This window comes from Urocampus carinirostris, chromosome 10 (assembly GCF_059441175.1).
Source record: "Urocampus carinirostris isolate Australia breed hairy pipefish chromosome 10, RoL_Ucar_1.0, whole genome shotgun sequence".
NCBI lineage: Eukaryota > Metazoa > Chordata > Actinopteri > Syngnathiformes > Syngnathidae > Urocampus > Urocampus carinirostris.
The window spans coordinates 8,153,035-8,175,568 of record NC_142358.1 but is presented as its reverse complement, the minus strand read 5'-3'; the positions used below and the strand labels follow the sequence as shown (position 1 = coordinate 8,175,568).

General features: G+C 40.0%; 1 protein-coding gene across 1 annotated transcript; it reads right to left on the bottom strand.

Annotated features, from left to right (window-relative positions):
* Positions 1-1,579: 1,579 nt before the first annotated feature.
* On the bottom strand, positions 1,580-7,396 carry LOC148357612 (ras-related protein Rap-2b). Its single transcript, XM_088345255.1, has 2 exons — positions 6,436-7,396; positions 1,580-2,444 (listed from the first exon to the last, which is right to left on the bottom strand). Exon 1 carries the CDS (start codon positions 7,032-7,034, stop codon positions 6,483-6,485), a length of 552 nt encoding a protein of 183 aa, XP_088201381.1. The 5' UTR covers positions 7,035-7,396; the 3' UTR covers positions 1,580-2,444; positions 6,436-6,482.
* Between the last annotated feature and the right edge of the window lie 15,138 nt (positions 7,397-22,534).

Sequence of the window (22,534 nt, the reverse complement as noted above, 5' to 3'; positions counted from 1 at the left end):
ATGAGATCAAACCTCCTGTGTGGAGTTTGCATGTTCTCCGTGCTTGTATGGGTTTCCTCCGGGCACTCCGGTTTCCTCCCATATTCCAAAAACATGCATGTCAGGTTAATTGGCCGGTCCAAATTGTCCCTATGCGTGTATGAGCGAGTAAGTTGTCTGTCTCTGTGTGCCCTGCGACAGGCTGGCAACCAGTTCAGGGTGTCCCCTGTCCACTACCCGGAGATGGCTGAGACCCTATTGAGGATAAGCGTTGCAGATAATGGATGGTTGGATTTAAAACATTTGAATGCCTTACTTTTAGAAAAATGAATTCAATGCCTTTAAAGACTTTTCAAGGCTCTGCAGGAACCCTGTATATATTCCTACGCTTTTCAAAATAATAACAAAATGTGTAGCGTAACAACCATAAATACCCAGAATATGAAACGTCCTCCTAAAAAAAGGGCAATTATTTCAAGTGTAGATATAAGAGTGGTAAACCTATAAAGATAGCCATTTCAAACAATTATCAACCATAAATGATGCTACCTTACAGGGCAAGGGTAGTCAAGATGGCTGCTCATATCACTCAGCCATGCGTTCGGATTTGTTCAAGTTCCGATTTTTTTGTTCAACTACTGAAGCAAAAATTAAAGTAATTTTTTGTTCTAATACATAGTCAATCGATTACTGGGGTATTACTGAAAATAAAAGCTTTCATTTTGATTTATTTTTTGGGAAACATTAGGATACCTTATGACACAGGTGACAAACAGGCGGGCCGCGGGCCAAATCAGGCCTGCTAAGGGATTGAATCCGGCCCGCAAGACAACACTCAGAGAAGCGCAAGAGAAAAACAAACTGCAGGTTGAAATATGTCAACTTGATGTTGCCAAAGCCAGGTGCCTCTCAAAAAAACACTGTACTTATATTTCTCTCTTTCTCTCTAACTTTTCCACCCCTTTTCTCCCACTCTGTCTCTGTCTGTCTTTTTCTCTTCCATTGTTGCTCTTTGTCTCTTCATACCCATCGCGCTTTCTTTTCTCTCCTTCTGTCTTTCTATTCCTTTCTTCCTCTCCCTTTCTTTTCCCTCTCTCACGACTTTTTATCTAATTTTTCTCACGCTCTCTCAGTCTCTCTCTTTTTCTTTGTCCCACCCTCTCTCATTTTCCCTCCCTCTTTCTCTTATTTCTTTATCTATTTTTCTTTCCCTTTAATCTACTAGTCCGGGCCCCCGACAGAATGTTTGTTCTATCGTGTGGCCCCTGAGTTAAAACGAGTTTGACACCCCTGCCTTATGAGAACTAAACTGTCATTTTTTTCCCAGACTTCTTGAGACACTGAAACCCCAACATTTTATGTGAGTCGTATTGTGTGGTAGCTTGGTCATCATATTAAAAATAAACAACAAAGAGGAAATATTTAACAGAACAAGAGTCCATTTAATTTAGCTCTTTTTGATGTCCTGGTAAAGCGAGAATAAATATTTTCTAAATTTGCCACACCGCGGGAAGATTGTCATTTATTATTAAAAATTAGAAGTTATCATCTTAGCTATTACAAAAGAAAATTAAACAAAAAATGACAGCACAGCCTGAAGTCTTTTGTTATATATATATTTTTAAAAAAATGATATTTGTATTAAAAGTGTTTTGAAAAACAGACCGCCCACACTTAAATGGCTGGTCCAAAATTCACCTTACAATCAGGATTAGATTTGTCAACACCGTGCACATCGTCATCTACAAAATCAAACATTGATTGAAGAGGTCTGGAAGTGGTTTGGTGCCGTTGTCGTAATGGTTCCAGTACCTGTGCGTTTCACGACTGCTTTGTGGCGCTAAATGCTGTTATTTTACAGAAGGGGCATAGGGTGAAAAGACCCAAACGTACGTATGAGCACTATTCCTTGTACAGAAGACCACTGTTGCCACACAGAGGTGCTTTGGCACTAAATTGGAACAGCTGTAGTCTTTTAGACCGGGGACAAAAACAAAGGCACTGGACACGGGGTGGTGGTCCTCACGTCAAATCCAAGAAGATCGCCTTGCAAACCCGACAATAAGAAAGTTGTTGCTGCCACCGACCTGTTCGACTTTGGAACACAAAGAGAAAAACCTAAAAGAACTTTAAAGTTTGCCTCAGTCCAGGATTGGGGTGGCTATTGACAAAATATATCTTCACAGTCTTTTTCATCCACAAATGTCCTTTGAGTTTTCACCGTGCCATTTCCTGGAGGGCTAATTTTAATTTCCCGGGTGGGCCAGAACCATCGAGATCAGATTTTGACAGTGGAGGAACCACACCGTAAAGATTCTCGGACCCAGCAGAATTCCTGAAGAGTTGATGCATTCCTCCTGAATGCCTCGGTTGCTCCCAACATCTTCTTGTTCTCCTGCAGCATTCCTCCTGTTTTCGTCCGAGGCCAAGCTGAGACGCCAACAAGACACACTTGCTGCAACACACTGCCCAAAAAAAAAAAAAAAACTATGGTCACCAATCAAGCCAGGGGAATAAGTAGTATAGTAGGCTCCCAGGATACAGCATCCCATCCTAACAACGTATTCACTTTATGGTGCAGAAAAACATGTTTTTAGGCCCCTCTTAAGATCATTCCCCCCAATAATATGACATCAACGACTGATTTTGCATAGCCAAAACAGATATATTCAAACTTTACAGAGTTTGTGTGTATGACTGTACAAGTTAAGTCTTTTTGATGCCTGTTTGCTATTGGTCGACGTCATATAAAATAGTGGTCTTCTATTGGTTTGCATCACGGCATCATGGAGATTCCTAAATGCTGAGGGCTGAACTCTTTTCCACAATGTATTTCTCATTTTCCAGTTCAGAATATTGTGTGCTAATCCTAACTCAATTATGCGTCAATTTAACTTTGTGATCCCCCTTCAGAACAAATTAATGTCTTATCCTGGGGGTTTACTGTGTTGCCTGCAAGCAAATATAAGAACTATGTGCAAAGCCAACTGTCTAAAGTGGACTAACGTAAAACTTAAAAAACAAAAAAAATTGCAAGAACAACTCGTCTCTCCAGTTCTGCAAATGAACCAGACACTTCCACATCCTATCAGTGCGGAGAAAAACAAACAAACAGGCTGACTCAGAAGGAGTTGGTTTCGAGCAGAAACTCAAAACTAAATGGACCAAAACATCAGGTTGTATTGTCAGTAGAACTAGACATAGTTGCTACACGTTGGATTCTGTGTTCACGGGGTCTTGAGTTTGAAAACTGAAAACTGCACAGTGACAGAACACTCCATAACCCATAACTAACCTTTGATAAGACAATTAGCATGCATTTGGGAGGAAGAAAAACATTATGGGTGCCTATTGCCTTCTGGATAGCATTTGGATTCTATTGTGCAAAACCAATGTGCTAGTCGCTCAATTTAGAAGTTCAAAAAGAGTGCCAAAACCACTGTAAACCAAATAAGTTACATTTTAACAACTGATATTACTCATCAATTTTAAATTGGATTGCTGGAATGGATTCACTTAAGTAGTCTTATGTTGTCAAAGACAAGCAATCTCTGACTAATGCCTTTAATGAACAAAGATCAAAATTATATTTAGCAAAGAATAATCATCTTTATTTTGAAAACGATTCTTGGTTTAGCAAGGACATTTAACATATTCTTGCTAGTATTGTTACCAAGGTGTGGAGTGCTGGATGCAATTAAGTAGAAAAGGATGTAATTAGAAGTAATTAGTTAGCATGGTGCTATTTATAGTCTACCGTCACAAGACCATGCATGCATTGTCCGCCATTTTTTGTTTTGTTGAGTTGCTTTGTGTTTCAAGTCTTGAGGTTAATGTGCAAATGTACTGCAATTGTGACTTCAACTTAAAGTTGAATCCAGCTAGCTATAGTAGCGTTTGAGGGTCACCTGACTTCTCAAGTGGCTGCCATACTGGATTACAAATTACAATGGAAAAAGATGCAACAAGTCAAGTCAAGTCATTTTTATTTGTATAGCCCTTAATCACAATTAGTCTCTAAGGGCTTCACAAGTTATTTCATATAAGATTAGGTTACTCGTATGCTATAGAGTAGAAGTGAGTTTTAAGCCTAGATTTAAACATTTCCACCGAGGTTGCAGTCGATCTGTTACTTTTTATAGTTAGACGGGGTTTTGAAGGACAGATATGAAGAAAATGAGATTGTAATTACAACATATAGCTGTATTTCATTAAATACGACAAGTTATCATCGGATCCTGGCGTTTTACCTACTATTTTAAACCCGGACATAATCAACTACTTGATATGATATAATTTTTTTCCTGAATTCAGTGTTTTTTGCATATTTATGGGGAAGATATGTAAAAAAGCACAGATATCAGCGAGAGAAAACTACCTTTTTCACTGTATAACCAGCCATTTAGTTCTTGGTAGGTCGTTTAGAATGCCTCGGGTATAAAATTGCATGTAAAACGCCGGCATCCAATGATCACTTGTCATTTTTCATGAAATATGGGTCTACGTTGTTAATTAGCCTAGACTATTCCTCGTACCCAATCTTAGAAACTCTGACAAAACCAGGTATTTCAATTTTGGTTTGGCTCTGGGGCAGTCTTTATGTTTTTAGGCAGGCCAAATCAGTAAATACAACTCAAAATGCTTGGCTTACTTTTTCAGTATTATGCTTAATCGTTCAGTCTACTGTATTTCCCACTATAAAGCGCACCTATAAGCCTTTGGACGTTAATAACGGCTTAATAATGTTTGACCGGCCTATCTGACTGTTTAGTTGACATTCTTACTGTAGCGCCTTATAGTACGGAGGGCTTATGCATGGAAAATGTATGATAAAAGACTATTTTTTTGGGGATGCGCCTCATAATCCAGTACGCCTAATAGTGCAGAAAATATGGTACTTTAGTAACATACCTTACATACTGCAATGACAGACGACATGGCAAATTCATGTCATGAGATCGAACCTTCCCGTGTGGAGTTTTATGCTTCCGTGGGTTTCCCCCGGGCATTTCAGTTTCCTCCCACATTCCAAAAACATGCATGACAGGTTAATTGGCCTGCCTAAGTTGTCCGTGGGTGAGAATGAGCGTGTTAGTTGTCGGTCTCCGTGTGCCCTGTAACTGGCTGGCAACCAGTTAGGGGTGTCCTCTGCCCACTGCCCGAAGAAGGCTGGGATGGGCTCCAGCACCCCTGCGACCCTACTAAGGATAAGCTGTGCAGATAATGATAGATTGATGGTTTAAAATAGGACAAAATTTAATACAACATAGGTTTTAGCAGCGTATGGGCAATAGGATTAGACTACATCTGTTCAAACTACTAGGCTGGGCCTACTAGAGCTCGGAGTATATCAGAAATAGCCTTTAGTTTGCATTAAAAAAAAATTACAACTTTTGATAAAAATGACCGAAAGAATTGCTCTTTTGTGTACGTATATACATTTATGGAGGGCCGGATTGAATCAGGCAAAGGGCCGGAACGATTTTTTGTCTTCTTCCATTGTCGCTTGGTACCCAACATGGCAGCCGCTTCAAACTTATCCAAAACTATTTGTTCTTTTACTGGTATGATAACAAATCTTTTGAAGTTAATATATTCCTGGAAATCCACAAATTCTTGGTCAAGTTTTTAAAAAAAGCGGAAGCTTCTATTTTTTTAGTGCAGGGGTTACCAACATGGTGCCCGGGGTCATTATGATTTACTACGAAATTTCACTTGTAATTGGGATGAGAAACAATTGAACTTGAGTGTCTTTAAATACATAATGAATGATTTCAAAATCGTTTTAAATGCGCCAATAATCTAAACATGTAAATCACTCAGTTCCTTTGCACAAGGCTACTCGTTATAGTGGTTGACTTAGCCTATTTTAACCCTACTTCTAGTAACTACAAGCCTATAGTAACACAATAACAACATATTAATTTTGTCGTAACCTATTTTAGATATACACATACAATTACCAACCTTCATAAGTAACAACCAAGTGGCTCTTGGTTATGAAAAGGTAGGTAAACCCTGTTCTAAAGTGTTTTGCAAGGGGCCAATGCTGTAAGATATTACAGAGCTCCATGATCTCTGCCTAGCAACAAGTGGTCACGTGACCAGAAAATTCGAAACAAGCGAGTTCATTTTTGTCAAACGCTGCTTGTTGACATGCATATACCGATATAAAGACAAAGAATATCAAAAAGGTAAAGGGGACTGGGTTAATTTGTGATATTTTTAAAAAGTCAACAATAAGAACATACTGAATCGATATGATTATGCTAGTGGTCACGAAGGGCTGCGTGTGTTGTATTTAAGGACCCCCAAGAAAAAAATGCCCCCACCACACCCTTCTAAAAGTTTTCATTTGAAGTGTTGTTTTAGCGCTTACGGATAGAGAAAAACCTGCTACTGCAAAACTTAAAGGAGTGCGTTATAAGTGAACTCGATGCAATCAAATTTACTTACCATTTTATGAAAAAAAAAACAAGCAAGTAAGGAGTCAAAGTTCCCCTTTACAGGATGACACAAGACGAACAACACTGATCGTCGCCATTTGGCGTGGAGGCATAGTTCATCTGCCGGACGATCTCGGCAAAAAGCTCGTCCACAGACGTCTTATTTTTCGCCGAGGTCTCCATGAAAGGACAGCTCCATTCGTCCGCAAGCGCCTTGCCCTCGCCGGACGACACCTCCCGTTCCCCCTCCAGGTCCACTTTGTTCCCCACCAGGATCATGGGCACCCTCTCGTAGCGTTTCACCCGAATAATCTGGTCCCGCATAGGTTTAATGTCCTGGAAGCTCTGCTGGTTCACCAAGCTGTAAACCAGGATGAACCCCTGCCCGTTTTTGATGTACAAGTCCCGCATGGAGGCGAACTGTTCGGTACCGGCCGTGTCCAGGATCTCCAGCACGGACGGCGAGGAGTCCACTTCGATTTCTTTCCGGTAGAAATCCTCTATCGTGGGGTCGTATTTCTCAATGAAGGAGCCCGTGACGAACTGGACCGTCAGCGCCGATTTGCCGACGCCTCCGGAACCGAGGACCACCACTTTGTACTCCCTCATGGTTCCCCCGGAGAGCAGCCTCTCTTCCCGGGCCGCCAGCGGTTGTTTTCGTAGAGAGGGCGCCTTCTGGAGATCTTTTCAGTAAATAAAAAAAATAAGGCGCTTCCGATCCACATTCAGCGCTAATGTCGTGACATGTCGAAGCCGGCCTGCTCGCTTACTAGCTCTTCAATGGTCTCACAAGTCAGCACACGGTCGTGGTTCCCTCTTCACTTTGTTAAAGTCAAGCTAAATTATCAAGACTTTCGCTTCCTGTTACGAACTTCCAAAATAAAAGAACACGTGCTTATATGACTGACGTACTACAGCCAACATTTGCAGTTAAACTACAACGTCCGGTGCCGCGCTGTCTTCTCAGTGTAACGTTAAAAATCGGTACTGGGCTTCCTGCCCACGCACGCCTGCATCTGACGTCATGTAAACTCAACGCGTTTTAAAGGTACAGTGCAAACTAACCCTGAAAGACCCACTGCAGCTCCCCGCCTCGTTGTGATGGGGAATTCAGGTACTTATTAGGGAACTGGCTTATTCGGCTTGGCTAAGAAAAAAGAGCCACAGTGAATCTTCAGATGTTTTTAAATAATATATTACCCAAAAAATGAGTCATAATGAGCCAAATAAAGAAAAAAAGTGTGGATATGTATTATGCTACTGTTCAAAAAAGAATACAATTGTTTCAATATACAGTAAACGTGTATCCAATGGAGAAAGAGGCAGAAAGAAAAGACCAGAGAAAGAGAACAAGACAGAGACAAAGAAAAAAGGAAGAGGGAAAGAGGCAGAAAGACAGAAAGGAAAAAAGAAAGAAATACAAGAAGAGAGAGAATGAAATAGAGAGAAAGAGACATAGAGATCAGGAGAGATAGGAAGATAGAGATAGATAGAAAGAGGGAGAAATAAACAGAAGAAGAGGGTGAAATAAAGAAAGTGACAGAGGATGAGATGGAGAGAGATAGAGACATAGAGAGGGATAACTAAAGAGAGAGAGGCAGAACTAAAGAGAGAAAGAACAGGACAGAGGAAAAATGAGTGAGGAAGAGCAAAAGAGGGAGAGAGCATGACATTTGAAAAGAAAGAAGGAAATGAAAGAAAGAAAGAAAGAAGGAGAAAGAGAGAATGGAAGAAAGCAAGAGAGAGAAATAAAGAGAGAGAGAGTGAAAGAGAGAGAAAGAAAAATAGGGAGAGAGAGAAGAGAAAGAGACCAAGAGAAAGAGAGGAAATAAGAGAGGAAATAAGAGAAAGAAGAAGAGACAGAGAGCAAGAAAAAGTATGAGAGAGCAAGTGGGAGAGAGAGAAAAGAGGAAAAGAAAGAGACAGAGCAAAAGAAAGAGACAGAGCAAAAGAAAAAAAAGACAAAATTAATCATAAGTAAGCAAGATTGAGAAAAAGAGAGTAAGATAGAGGGATAAGGAGACAGAGAAAGAGCTAGAGAGTCAATAGAGGGAAAGAGAAATAGAGAGAGTGGAAAAATGAGAAAGAGGAAAAATGACAAAGAGAAATGGATAGAGAAAAAGAGGTGGAAAAAGGGAGAGAAAATGAAAGAGATGGATATAGAGAGGAAAAATGAGAGAGAGAGAGAAAAAGAGAGAGAGAGAGAGAGAAACAAAGAGAGAGGACATGAACAAGAGAGAAAGAGGGAGAGAGAAGGAGACAGAGAAAGAGCACACACGAGGGAGAAAGACCAGGGAAGAGAGAGAAAAATATAAAAACAAAGAGGGACAACATAATAAGGAGAAAGAGAAAGGGAGGGACACAGACATTGAGTAAGAGAGAAAGATACAACGGAGGATGGAGACAATAAGCAAGAGAGAGAGAGAGACAGAGAGAGACAGAGAGAGATAGATAGATCGAGAGAGAAATAGAAAGAAGGGAGAGGGATAGAAAGAGAGAGAGAAAGAAACAGAAAGCAAAGAAGAGAGTGACAAAGAAGAGAGTGACGAAGAAAGAGAGGGGAGGAGAAAGAGGGAGAAAGAGAGAGAGGAAGAAACAAAGAAAGACTGGGAGAAGGGAAAGAGAGAGATATAAAAGAAGAGAAAGCGTAATGGAAGGAGAGAGAAAGAATTGAATAGCGAGCGAGAAAGAGAGATATAGACGTAATGAGAGAAAGGATAAAATAAAGTGAGAGCCAGCTCCTGTGGTGGGCTTCAAAGAGCCGTATCGTTCGCGAACGATCCATCAGTACGGCCTCGGAGTTTCGAAATGGTTTATCCCGGAGGCTTACTTGCTCTTGACTCACAGCATTCTTTCGTCCTTTGTGCTGTCATGTGATGCAAAATTTGGTAAGCTTTAAACAAATGCTTTTCAAATGTTCCCAATTTTCTTTGGCGGTAATGGGTCAGGGGGGGACTGGCGTGCTTTGCAGTTTAGCTCATTAAGAAAAATCATTCAGATCACAATTTATTTAACTGCCGTTAGATATAAACCATGTTGATTCAAAACATCCGATCGGCCAAGGAGATTGCTCAACGAGTGGAAAGTCAAGTTTAAGTAACACAACCAAACAAAAAAAGTACCCTGAGTCATACACTTTAGCAAGGTGTAATTCTGTTTAGTGCTTGGATTTCAAAGTTTATTGGTTAAGACACCTTACCAAACAAGTAAGACATGCTTATTAACTATTACCAACATCGCTTTTGTTGCAAATGAGTTCTCAATTCCTGGCCATCCATAGAACTTGACAGTCCATAAATGCCAAACTTGTTATTTAATTTAGCATGCCAGACTTTACATTTAACCAATTCGTCTCATATTTTGTTCACACAAAAATTTACTTATAAACTAGAATTAGATTTAGAAATGTCTATTGTAATTGCTCATAGGTTTGACCTGGCACTCAAGGAGAAACACGTAATAAAAGACTTAACGTGGTATGCTTTGTTTGCGGTACCCTTATAAAGTTGAAAGTAGAATATTTTATTATTTTCTCAATTGATAATGTGTTAAAAACGTCCAACTGAGATCAACGAGTCCTTATATTTGTATTTCCACTGCGTTTATCTGCTTTATCAGCTTTTAGCAAAGCTGTTCGGGTTGGAGATTTACTGCATGCTCGTCTCCAGGGTTTTTATTTTGTATCTTCTATTTGTTAGTGAAGCATGAAAATGTTGATAGTAAGATAAGGCTTGTTTCAAGAATAGTTTAAACCCAACTCTGACTTCAAGAAGGATGAAATAGGAAAAGTTTATCTGAGCGCATCTAAGAAATGCACGTATATGCACACACAACATAAGGAGCTTGACAAAGGCTGCAATGATGACACAAGCCAGGATATAGCAGCAGCAGTAAAGCAATACCAAATTCAGTACAGATCCTTTTAGATAATAAGTATTTTTTTTAAGTATATTAAGTATTTTTAAACTGTATTTATTCATCCTTATTTTTCCACATAGTTGCTGTTAATTTCGTTGTACTGTCTTCTAAAAAACACATAAATTAGGCCAGTCTACAACCACTACCCTTGTAATTGTTACCTATTTATCCCCATATTTGTGTTTATCTTACTTCATCTACCGTAAAATTCAGACTATAAGCCGCAACGTTTTCCCCAGGCTTTTTACCCTGTATCTCATGCAATAATGCAGCCAATTTATGCATTTTTTTGTAACGGTCACCAGGGGCGCCTGAGCAGTAAAGGTAAGAATGAGACTCATTGAATATATGTGTCTAAGAAATGCACGTATATGCAAACACATCATAAGGAGCTTGAAAAAGGCTGCAATGATGACACAAGCCAGGATATAGCAGCAGCAGTAAAGCAATACCAAATTCAGTACAGATCCTTTAAGATATAGGAAAAAAATGATATCAGATAGGCAATGTTATAAGGTAGTTCTTGTGGACTGGCTTAAGTTATGAGTGCATCAGAAAACAGTACAATGACATGCAATAAAAACAATGTATAGAAAGAAAATACATAAAATCTGAATACTGTACACCTTTTTCTATTCACAAACAAGATATTGTTTTCCCGTCTTTAGTGCTTGTTTTGTGGTGATGGTCCTGGGATTGAAACTGTCCCTGAGCCTGTTAGGGTTGGTTCAAGGAACCTATAGCATCTGCTAGAGTGCAGCCAGTCAAAGAGGTGGTGGCAGGGGTGAGAAGAGTCTTCGATAATATTCTAAGCTCTGTTGCAGTAGCACAAGCTGAATATGTCCTCCAGGCTGAGCAGAGAGCAGCTGATGATTTTCTGGGCTGTGTTGATGACTCCCACATTTGATAGTTTTTTTTAAAACGAATCAGGTCTAAAACAGACCAGATTAGGTTCAACCCAAAATAAACATTAAAAAAAACATTCAATACTCGGGGGTTCTCTCAGAAAACGACCTGTGAACCACAAAAAAACAAAACTGATGTTAAACCCAAAATATTTGACGGTCAACATACTGTAAGTCTAGCTCTTCTTGACTATGCAAAGTAGGGGTTCTTAAATAATGGGGCGGGGCTCTGTCAAGAGAGGGGCGGCACGTTTGACCTCGAGTAAATTTTTTTTCACTTTCCAAAGAAATAAATGAAGTTACACCTCCACCACACTAGGGAGCAGTGGCACTCTCATTGTCAGTTGTTTGTTTACATTCACCAGCTCAGTAGCCTAGATGGTAAGGCGCCCGCTTTGAGACTGGGAGGTCGGTGGTTCGCGCCCCGGCCGAGTCATTCCTAAGACTTAAAAAGTGGTCGGCGGCGCCCTCTGTTGGCTGCGGCTGCATCGGCTCGCTACAACGGGTCAGGTGCAATCGACATTTCGTTCTGTGTACATTGTTACACAGAATGACAATACAAGGAAATTATTATTATATTATTATTAACCACCACGCCATGAATATACCAGAGTATGAGCATTTAGTATGAAGTGTAGATACAAAGTGGAGCAGACCCTCGTGTGACCCCATGAAAAAATAATTAACCTGGACGAGGAGACAGACTTCTCCAGGGTGATTGTGAAGATTTCTTTGTTTGACAGGATATCTGAGAAGCGATGATGTATAAGAACATTTAAAGTATTTTTAAACTGTATTTATTCATCCTTATTTTTCCACATAGTTGCTGTTAATTTCGTTGTACTGTCTTGTAAAAAACACATAATTTAGGCCAGTCTGCAACCACTACCCTTGTAATTGTTACCTATTTATCCCCATATTTGTGTTTATCTTACTTTATCTAACGTAAAATTCAGACTATAAGCCGCAACTTTTCCCCCAGGCTTTTTACCCTGCGTCTTATGCAATGATGCAGCCAATTTATGCATTTTTTCTAACGGCCACCAGGGGCGCCTGAGCAGTAAAGGTAAGAATGAGACTCATTGAATATATGTATCGAGGAAGACGCAAGTTTAATGTAACTTTGCGCTTTGTGCATAAATAAAACTAGCATGAACAGACCCTCATCATGGAAAAGGCGTCAATCGAAAGGGGAGGGCTAACTACCATGTTGGGAATAATTTATTTGTAAACAGAAGTAAGGTGATAAACGGATTACAAGAAGCAAAAATGTTTAAGGCCGATTTTTCTGTTGCCATTATCAAGAGTTTTGGGATAATTGTTTTACACAATTGGATTCTATAGATTGTCCTTGATGTAACAAAGCCATTTTCGGGGACATTCAAATGTCATGATTCCTCATCACACTCACCTGTGCCCGCTCGTTTGGCGCCAGCTGCTGCTGGTTACCTGATTGGTTCCCCGTCCTACTTAAGCTCAGTCCTTTCACTCGCCGGTTGTCAGTCAGTCAGCGAACCTCTGTTTACACAAGAACCGTGTGTTCTGTTTTGTCACCCGTTTTCCACTCGTCCGTTCCTGATTTCCCCGTTTGTCTACTGCTACGACCCGTTTTTTTGTCCCCGACCACGTTTTGATCTCTCGTCCTGGCTAACGACCCGTTTTTTTGAGCCCGACCACGTTCTGATCTCCCATCCCGGCTAACGATCTGTTTGTCCGTCTAACAACGCTACGATCTCCCGCTCCGGAAGATCCACTTCCGCATTCCGAACACGCTCCGATTCCGTGAGCGGCTTGCTTCCCTAGCTCAGCGAACACCGGATCGCTGGTGCTGATTTTTCCTCTATATCTCAATAAATTTGTGAGAAACATTACGCGATTGGGTCTACCATTTGTTCTGGTTCTGACATCAAAGAAGTCCGCCAGGGGATGTAATGGTGAGTTATCCTCAGCTTCATAGTTTTCAGGGAACTTGTTTCAGACTGATCGTGATGTTTTTTTGATGAGAATATTTGATATGGTCATTATATACCAGCTCAGTAGCCTATATGGTAGGGCGCCCGCTTTGAGACTGGGAGGTCGCTGGTTCGCGCCTCGGCCGAGTCATACCTAAGACTTATAACATTGGTAAAATGGCGGCGCCCTCTGTCGGCTGCGGCTGCATCGGCTCGCTACAACGGGTCAGGTGTATCGACATTTCGTTCTGTGTACATTGTTACAAAGAATGACAATACAAAGGAAATTATTATTATTATTATTATATATTGAATCCCAAGAGTTTAAGATTTCCAATGTTATGTGGCATGTAATGTTTCAGTGACAGGTGACATCGTACAGACACGTATTAATCATAAGTCTGGCAGCCCATTGTCGGAACTTCAAAGTGCTGTATATTATTAAAACTCTTTCTGTTCACGGTCTTTCTTTATACATATCTTATGTTTCAATGTGGGCACATACATGTGTGAAATGTTTTTTCCTTTAAAAATGTACTCGGTGTGGGCTTGTAATCAGCTGTGCCTTATTGTTCGAATTTTACTGTATTCATCTTTTTTTAATCTTTAAGTCATGTTCATCCTGGAGTGCCATATCAAATCTCGTAAACTGTACATTACGTTCGAATCAATGACAACAAAGCATACCTGACAACTCCAGCCAATTGCTCTTTCCCTTATTAAGTGATAATAAACCTTTCAATCACAACGCGTCACCCATTTACTTACATCAAAACAGACTATGTTGAACACGACGAAAACATTAGCAATCCACTATGACGTTGTTGTTCGTCACTAGTGACCGAAACGATCCAAATTAGAGCCTAAATGGGCAAAATGGGGTCGGTTTTACGAAAAACGAGTTTAGCTTTCAAAAATGTCCCATGCAAAAATTGTTATACGGCGTACACAATTTGAAATGATCAAAACACATATAAATAAGGGGAAAACATACACGTTGACAGGTATGACAAAGACTATTCAATTCTTTTCTATTCTATTCTATTCTATTCTGTTTCATTAAAGTGTCACTCACATATTTGTCTTCATTCTATTCTATTGCTATTCTATTCTACTCTATTCTATTCTAGTTCATAACAGTGTCACTCACACCTTTGTTTTCGGTCTATTCTATTCTATTTCATAACAGTGTCACTCACACCTTTGTCTTCGGCTAATTCTATTCTATTCTATTAAATTCTATTCTAGTTCATAACAGTGTCACTCACACCTTTGTCTTCGGTCTATTCTATTCTATTTCATAACAGTGTCACTCACACCTTTGTCTTCGGCTTATTCTATTCTATTCTATTCTATTCTATTCTATTCTATTCTAGTTCATAACAGTGTCACTCACACATTTGTCTTCGGCTTTTTCTATTCTAGTTCATAACAGTGTCACTCACACCTTTGTCTTCGGTCTATTCTATTCTATTCTAGTTCATAACAGTGCCACTCACACCCTTGTCTGGTCTATTCTATTCTATTCTATTCTAGTTCATAACAGTGTCACTCACACCTTTTGCTTCGGTCTATTCCATTCTATTCTAGTTCATAACAGTGTCACTCACACCTTTGGCTCCGGTCTATTCTATTCTATTCTATTCTATTCTATTCTATTCTATTCTATTCTATTCTATTCTATTCTATTCTATTCTATTTCATAACTGTCACTCACACCTTTGTCTTCGGTCTATTCTATTCTATTCTATTCTATTCTATTCTATTCTATTCTATTCTAGTTCATAACAGTGTCACTCACACCTTTGTCTTTGGGGTATTCTATTCTATTCTATTCTATTCTATTCTATTCTATTCTATTCTATTCTATTCTATTCTATATACTTCCTCCAAAGAATCACCACCTAGATAGGCCATCGCATATCACAATTCAATGGAGCCTTAAAAGCCTTTTGTTAAGTATTTTATTGTCCAAGGATCATTTTCAACTAGCTTGTTTGACTCGAAATTTCACAAACACGTGCAGAAAAATTCCAGTTGAAGTCATTATTGGCGTCGGAAACAAAAATAAGTGAGCGGAAATTATGCAACGAGACATCCGTCCTCATTTCTTCCGTTCACTGAATTGAGCAAGGTAAACTGTCAGATGAGTATCAGAGGCGTGTGGTTATGTTTTCCCAGTTGAGTGTGACTCGTAACGTTATCGCATGTCCGTGTTTAGCGAAGCCGGTTGCGAAACAGCTTCGCGTGTTGCAGATCGATGGTGATATAAAGCCTGGCTGCCGTGACTTCATCACTTCCGTAGAAGGCCGTCGGATCAATAGCGCCTTGATTTGTTTACTAATCAACCGCAGAGCTCACACGTACACTCACAAACATGCTAATCAGTGTGAATCATGAATGAGTCAACGTGTTTCATGAATATTTCCTTAAAATTCGCATAATCGAGCTGTATCATCGACATTCACGTGCAATGTGGGGTCGATTTGGATTGGAGGTCGATGAGACCTCTGTCGGTACGTTTACATGCAAGCAATAGTCCAGTAGGAAATGGAATATTGCCAGTATTCTGGTGAACATGTAACATGTGCAATAATTTGATTAAGGCAGGGGTGTCAAACTCATTTAAACTCCGGGGCCACACGATAGAACAAACATTTTCTCGGGGGCTAGACTAGTATATTAGAGAGAAAGAAAAAGAGAAAAACAGAAATAAGAGAAAGCGAAGGAGAGAAAAAGAAAGAGGGTGGGATAAAGAAAAAGAGAGGGAGAGAATATAAGAAACAAAAGAGATATAAAGAGAAATAGTAAGAGAGGGGGAAAGACAGAGAGAGAAAGAAAGAAATTCAAAGAGAAATAGAAAGAGAGCAATAGAAAAGGGAATAAAAGAGAAGGAGAGAAATAGAGAATGGGAGAAAGAGAAGACAAAAGCGAGAGAGACAGAAAAAGAAAAAAGACAGAAAATTAAAAAACAAAGATAGATCAAAAGAAGGTAAAAAGACGGAGAGAGAGAAAGAGAAACAAAGAAAGAGAAAAAGAGAGACAGCAAGTGAGAGGAAAAGGGAGGAATAGAGATAGGGGGGGGTAGAGAGAGAGAGAGAAATAAATACAAGTACAGTGTCTTTGTGAGAGGCACCTGGCTTTGGCAACATCAAGTGGACATATTTCAACCTGCAGTTAGTTTTTCTCTTGCACTTTTCAGAGCGTTGTCTCGCGGGCCGGATTCAATCTCTTAGCGGGCCTGATCTGGCCCACGGGCCGCCTGTTTGACACCCCTGGATTAAGGTGTTAGTTATACTGCGAGTATTCATGTTATGTAAATCAGGGGACGTCAATCATCGGGCCGTGGTCTGGTAAAGGGTTGTGGGTTGTCTTTTACTGGGCCGCACAGAAAGAAAACAAAAAGCAAATGCATTAGCTTTCACTAAATACTTGATCTTGTTTTCACACTTTTTTTGCAGCCCAAAATAGGATCCAAGTTTAGGTATGCCTTACACCGAAGTTTTACGGTAGTAAACATCTAAAATTGAGCAATGGTTAATGAATCTGCAAATATCACTGACTTTATATTCTCAGTATTGGATGGAATATAACCCGTATCGCTGGGGTGGGAGCGTTGAATTTTAGTCACAAACCCACCAGAATTTTAGGTGACAAAAGAAAAGGCATTCAATTTTATTTCATCATCACACTATTTTTTACTCATGGTGCCGCATTGTATTGTAATAGAGCACCATGGGAGAGATTTCAGCCACAACAACGTTGTACCGCGAGTAAAAATAGTGTGGTGATGTGATAGAATTGAATGCCGTTTCCTCTGTTATCTAGGTCCCCAATTGTCTGGTATTCACATAGTGGATTTAGGTTATTGCTTATCTTTCTTATTATTGTTGACAACGCCATTTTACCTATATTATTATTGGGCTGGGCCTGCGAAAATATAGTTACACAATAAACCATTCCGTGGTACAGAAAAGGTTGCCAACCAATGATGTTCCCGGTTCACAGTTCACTGAACCCTTAGGGCCTGGTCACACAGCCTTTCACGGGCGTATCGAAGCAGACGCTGTTGGACGCTTTGAGATCGCAATACAGACGAGATACAGCAGTGCTTTACACGCGGCAAGAAATTCACACGCGGTTGGCCGCGCGAATAAGTTTTGCGCTGCTTAAAACTTTAGACCACGGGTAACCGCGGGCGGCACACGTGGTACACACGAGGTAATGACGCGGTACAGACGCGTAACGACGTGCTGCGGCTAGGGCGTGGTTACACGCGGGTAGGACGCAAAATTTTAGCGGGTAATCGCGGGTGGAGCACGGTCATAGCACGTTTGTTCTGCGCCTGTATCGCGGTGTTATCACGTGAATTAGCGTGTGTAACGCGTGTGACGGTCAAACGCCTTTCTCCGCGTTTATACAGCGCGATTTGCCGAGCACACGTCAGTTGTGCTCGAGACGTCAAGGGGTGAACATGGATCCCCGTCCCCGTAGTGACCTCGTCTTAATCCATTTTTATTTCTTGACATTTCTTTTCATTTCATAACAAGATAATAAAATCAAAATGAAAAACTATTACAATAATAACATATTGGCTTCTTCTTCGGTGCCATAGCTTGAAATCTTTATCTTCACGGGACTGTGTCTTGAGCGGTTATGATTTCTACAGCCTGGCTCGGCAGCTTTTATATCCGTGGTCCACACGGGGAAATGACGTGGAACTGACGCGATGAGGAAGCGGAACAGTCGCCGGCGTCTGTTTTGCGGGCATACCACGGATGAACAGCGGGTTGGCCAATTTTGCGCATTTTCTACCGCGGGCAACCACGGGCAAAAAAAAAAATCGCAAAATTTTACCTGCGATACAGACGCAAAAGGCTGTGTGACCGGGCCCTTAACCGCATGGGTCGTAGTGGCACCAATGAGAATGCAACTCTGGACAGCTTTCTTCGCTGTTGACTGTTCCTGTCCTGTTTTAGGGTTGTGGAAAAGTTGGCACCAGTCCATTCCTTAATGCTGCGGGCCCAGATCTTTTTGGGTCTCCTCCAAATTATGAGCTAAATACAGGCCAGGGACTGGAATGGAACCCAAAGACCATCTACTGAGCTGACAATTTTCGCGAATCACAATCTAGTTTAAGTCACACGTCTGGATCATCGGGGCCCCACTATGGACACAAGTTTGGACTTCTCCATTGCTGACAGTTCATGGCCCAGTTCTTTTTTGGTCTTTCTCTCCTCCTGCCCCCTTGGACTGTGCCCTGGAGAATTATCTTGGCCAGTCCTGATGATCTCAAAGTTTTCTTTAGTATGACATCTCCATGGCCTGGATTTTCTTTTATAGTTTTGCTGTTAAAGTCCATGTCTTGCAAGTGTAGAGAAAGATTGAATTAACTATTGCTTCAGTAGATAGAGCTTTGATTTCACTGCTATGTTCTTGTCCCTCCAGATTGGCTTCAGTCTGGCAAGTGTGGCTGTGGTTTGAGCTATCATGGCCATAATTTCTGTTTCTGACCCCTCTTCTGACATGACAGCTCCAAGATATTTAAATTTGGTGACAATTTCTTGCTCTCTGTTGTTGAGGGCGATGTTTGTGGTCGCACTTTGAGGATTGTTGGTCATTAATTAAATTTTTCGGTGCTGATTTTCATCCCATGCGGCTTGATGCTTTATCCAGGCGATTGACCAGATCAGATCTCTGAGTTCTTGTTCGTCTCCTGCCATGTCGGCAATATCATCAGCAAAACGGAGGTAAGTGATGTGGTGTCCCCCATTTTTGAGTGTACCTTCATGTTGTTCCAGAGCTTCAGACATGATCCTCTCAAGGAAGATGTTGAATAAAGTTGGAGAAAGAATGCAGCCTGTCTCACACCGACTGTGGTCTGAAACCACGCTCCAATGATACCATTGATCAGTAGTACCCATCCCTCAACGTCATAATGCCACTAGTCACCAAACATCATTACGACACCAATGATATTAACAACAATAGCAATAATATTAATAATAACAGTTATGATATAAAAATGACAACAATGTTAACCGTAGTTGTAAACGCAGTATTTCCAATCTCTCACATCACTCATACCCCATTTTCTTCATTTCTGTATTTCGCCAGTAATGTTTTATTGTATTTAAATTTGAACACGTGAAAGTTGGACATTGTATGATCTAGTCTTGTAAATTGTTCTTAAGTTTGACTCCACACACAGACACACACATATTTTTCCTGGTAGTTCTCACCTTTGGGATTTAGAATTTACTACAGCCCCTTAAGTTATAATTTCACTCTTTACTCGCAAACGCCATGTATACAACGTTATTAGTTTATCTATTGGCATGTAAACAATTAATTCGGATGTCTCCAAGGATCCAATATTCCGTTGCAAATCGGATTATAGCCTGCATGCTTTCTTAGTCTGTAATGTGACTCAGTCACAATATCGTGCCCCAGACAGGTAGAGGTGTTGCTTAACTTCACACCAATCCGATAATTAGATATACTCGGCCACGACTTTCTGACACAGACGTGGTGAATGCTCAACAACATGACAAGATCAAAGAGTTGCGTGGTGCTTTTCACACGTTTTCTTTTGGACACTTAAAATTGCAAATACACACCCCGTGAAATACCCCAAGAAGGTATCTTACTGAAGCGTATCTTACACTCATCTTTTTTCCAACAGTTTGCAGGGGGTTCCATGTCCCTTAACCAGGGGTTTCAATTTCACTCCATCCGGGCGCTGCATCTGATTCAAATAGAAAAGCATAAGTAAAGCCATTCAATCCAATTTATTGTTATTATTAATCATCATCATTCGGGCGTAGATTTGGTCTTTGCATTGGTTTGGACATTCCACATTTCTCAAGCAATCACGTAATCCCAGGGTGGACAAAACAATGATTGGTTTATAGTCGTGGGGACCAAACGCATTTTCTGAGTGATCCCATATTTGTTGGGACAAAGCAGTGATCGCTTGATACTGATGGGGGACACGTCCCCTTTGTCAAAGCCAAAACAAGGCCCTTGGATGGGCATATATGACATGAGCCAAACAAGGAAGTACTGTAGCTTGCCAATCAGATGGCCAGGCAGATGTACACCAAACTCTATCTCTTTCTTTCTATTGGAGCAGTCATCCAAGTACATTGGATTTCAAATGTGACAATTTGAAACACACTACAGACAGAACTTTTGCAAGCTTTTTATTTTTCATTTTACCGCAACCACTGTTATTGTGCCTGGATTTGCAAGTGAATTGGTCCCAATTTTGTGCAGATTAAGTATCCTTATCATTCAAACTCATGCCGTTCTCAGTAAAATTAAACATTCATATTAAGGCGGGGGCCTCAAAATGTCCCCTTGCAGGCCACCATTACCCCATGGGCCGTGACATTGAGACCCTTCATTTTCACTGTCAGATTGGTCTAAAACCCGAATCTCTATTTTGTGGCTGTTTTAACTATATAATATAAAAATAATAATAATAATAATGTCATAATAGTCTGTAATAATAATTTGCAATAGTCTTTGATCTGTGCGGCCCTTTGAGACTCTTTGTGATTAAGGGCTATACAAATAAACATGACTTGACTTGACTTAACTGTAATTACATGTTTAATGTGTCAAAATATCAAGATAAAATCCTACTAACATTATAATTTAAGTTGTTTGCATTTTTTTGTGGGTGACGCAAGAGTTTAGAAAAATGTAATAAACAGTTACTATTTATATGGAGCTTTTCTGTACACCAGGGAATACATTACATGACTCTTTTTACAGGGTTAACTGCATCAAAATTCCTCACAGAGGTCTTTTTTTATCATCTGCTCACCCCCATTAACTGTGTATCTCCAATCACTTCCAGCATGCCGTAATTGAAAACTGAAAACTGGCCCCATGTGATCCCCACAGAAGGTGAACATTGTCAGACTACCACAAGGAGATAGATAAAAGATACAACCAACGCTTTGTTGTAATCTTCGGTCTCCGCCCTGCAAGAATGACGCTTGACTAATTAAAATGTCTGAAGGAACCCAGCTCATTAATTAAGGGGATTAGTCGTCTCCCTCGTCCCACTGAGTGTGAAAAAAGATTTTCAAACAATGTGTTTTAGGCGAGTCTCCTTGTGAGATGCTATTATGTCTGTTCATTGCCTGAAATAATTACTTAGTTTGTGTTTGCACTCAGCCTCGGAGGCAACGCTTGTGTTCTTTTTGATTTATGAATTATGCAGACGGCCATTCATCATTCCTATGGAGGCCCACATACTAACATTCAATGTAAACAGTGTTTTTTCTTTGTGATTTGGCTTTGCAGTTATAAATCTGCCTTTGTGGGCAGAATTTGTGATTTATAATTAGACATAGTTTTACATGGGATAAAACAAACAAACCATGTTAAGAGACTTAAGACAAACACCACTCACTATAAGAGCTAACTAACGGACAGGAGTGAGCAAACCTTTTGACTCGCATTGAGTTAAATACAATTGGCAGAGGGGCCAGGATGACAAATGAATGAACGGCCTTTAATGCCAATATGCAATCGTACAGGGATTTTTAACCCAGTTTGGACCTGGGGCCGGATTCAGACTTTCTGTTCTGAGGTGGGCCTGATCAGTAAAAGAATGTCAACTTCAAAATGTTAGCATTGATTTTCCAATATCATGCTTTAACATTCATTAAACCAACATTAGTAACCTTCAGTACAGGGATATTTTAACACAAAACATATTTAGTCATAAAAAATAGGGAGTCGGGTGGATTCATGTTTGATATTTGAAACTGTTAACTGGTTTATTTTAACAGTTAAGTGAATGCAGTTTTACACCTAAACCACATCACCACACTATACAAACCCAATACTGCCCTCTGGTGGCGAGTGAGATCATTTAGTTTGCATTTATTTAAAAAAATATTGGTACTTACTTATATATAATTTACCCTGATACTTATTTTTTGACCTACTCAGAAATTTATGACAGTCCAGATTGTTTTACATCCCTTACATTATATCGAAATTGGAGTGTTTGCCTTTCAGTGCGAGTAAAACAAGTACAAAATATAGAAATGAGGAATTGATATCATTTTTCGTATCTTTTGATACGGACTCTCGATCAAATACCTTAGCAACGCATGATGAGAAATTATGTCTTTTTCTTCATATTGATTTATGAATACAATGCATGCCGACATTTATACATACATGTTGTGTATTATTTTGTAATTGTATACTAATTTCATCTAATTGGTTTTAAAACACTCAAATATAAAGCGAAGTAATAAATGATGCCCCTTTAAGCACTGAATTTGATTATATGCATTAAAAAGTA

Excerpts from the sequence above, each read along its gene's own strand:
- LOC148357612 (XM_088345255.1), bottom strand. The coding sequence starts at position 7,034 with ATGAGGGAGTACAAAGTGGTGGTCCTCGGTTCCGGAGGCGTCGGCAAA.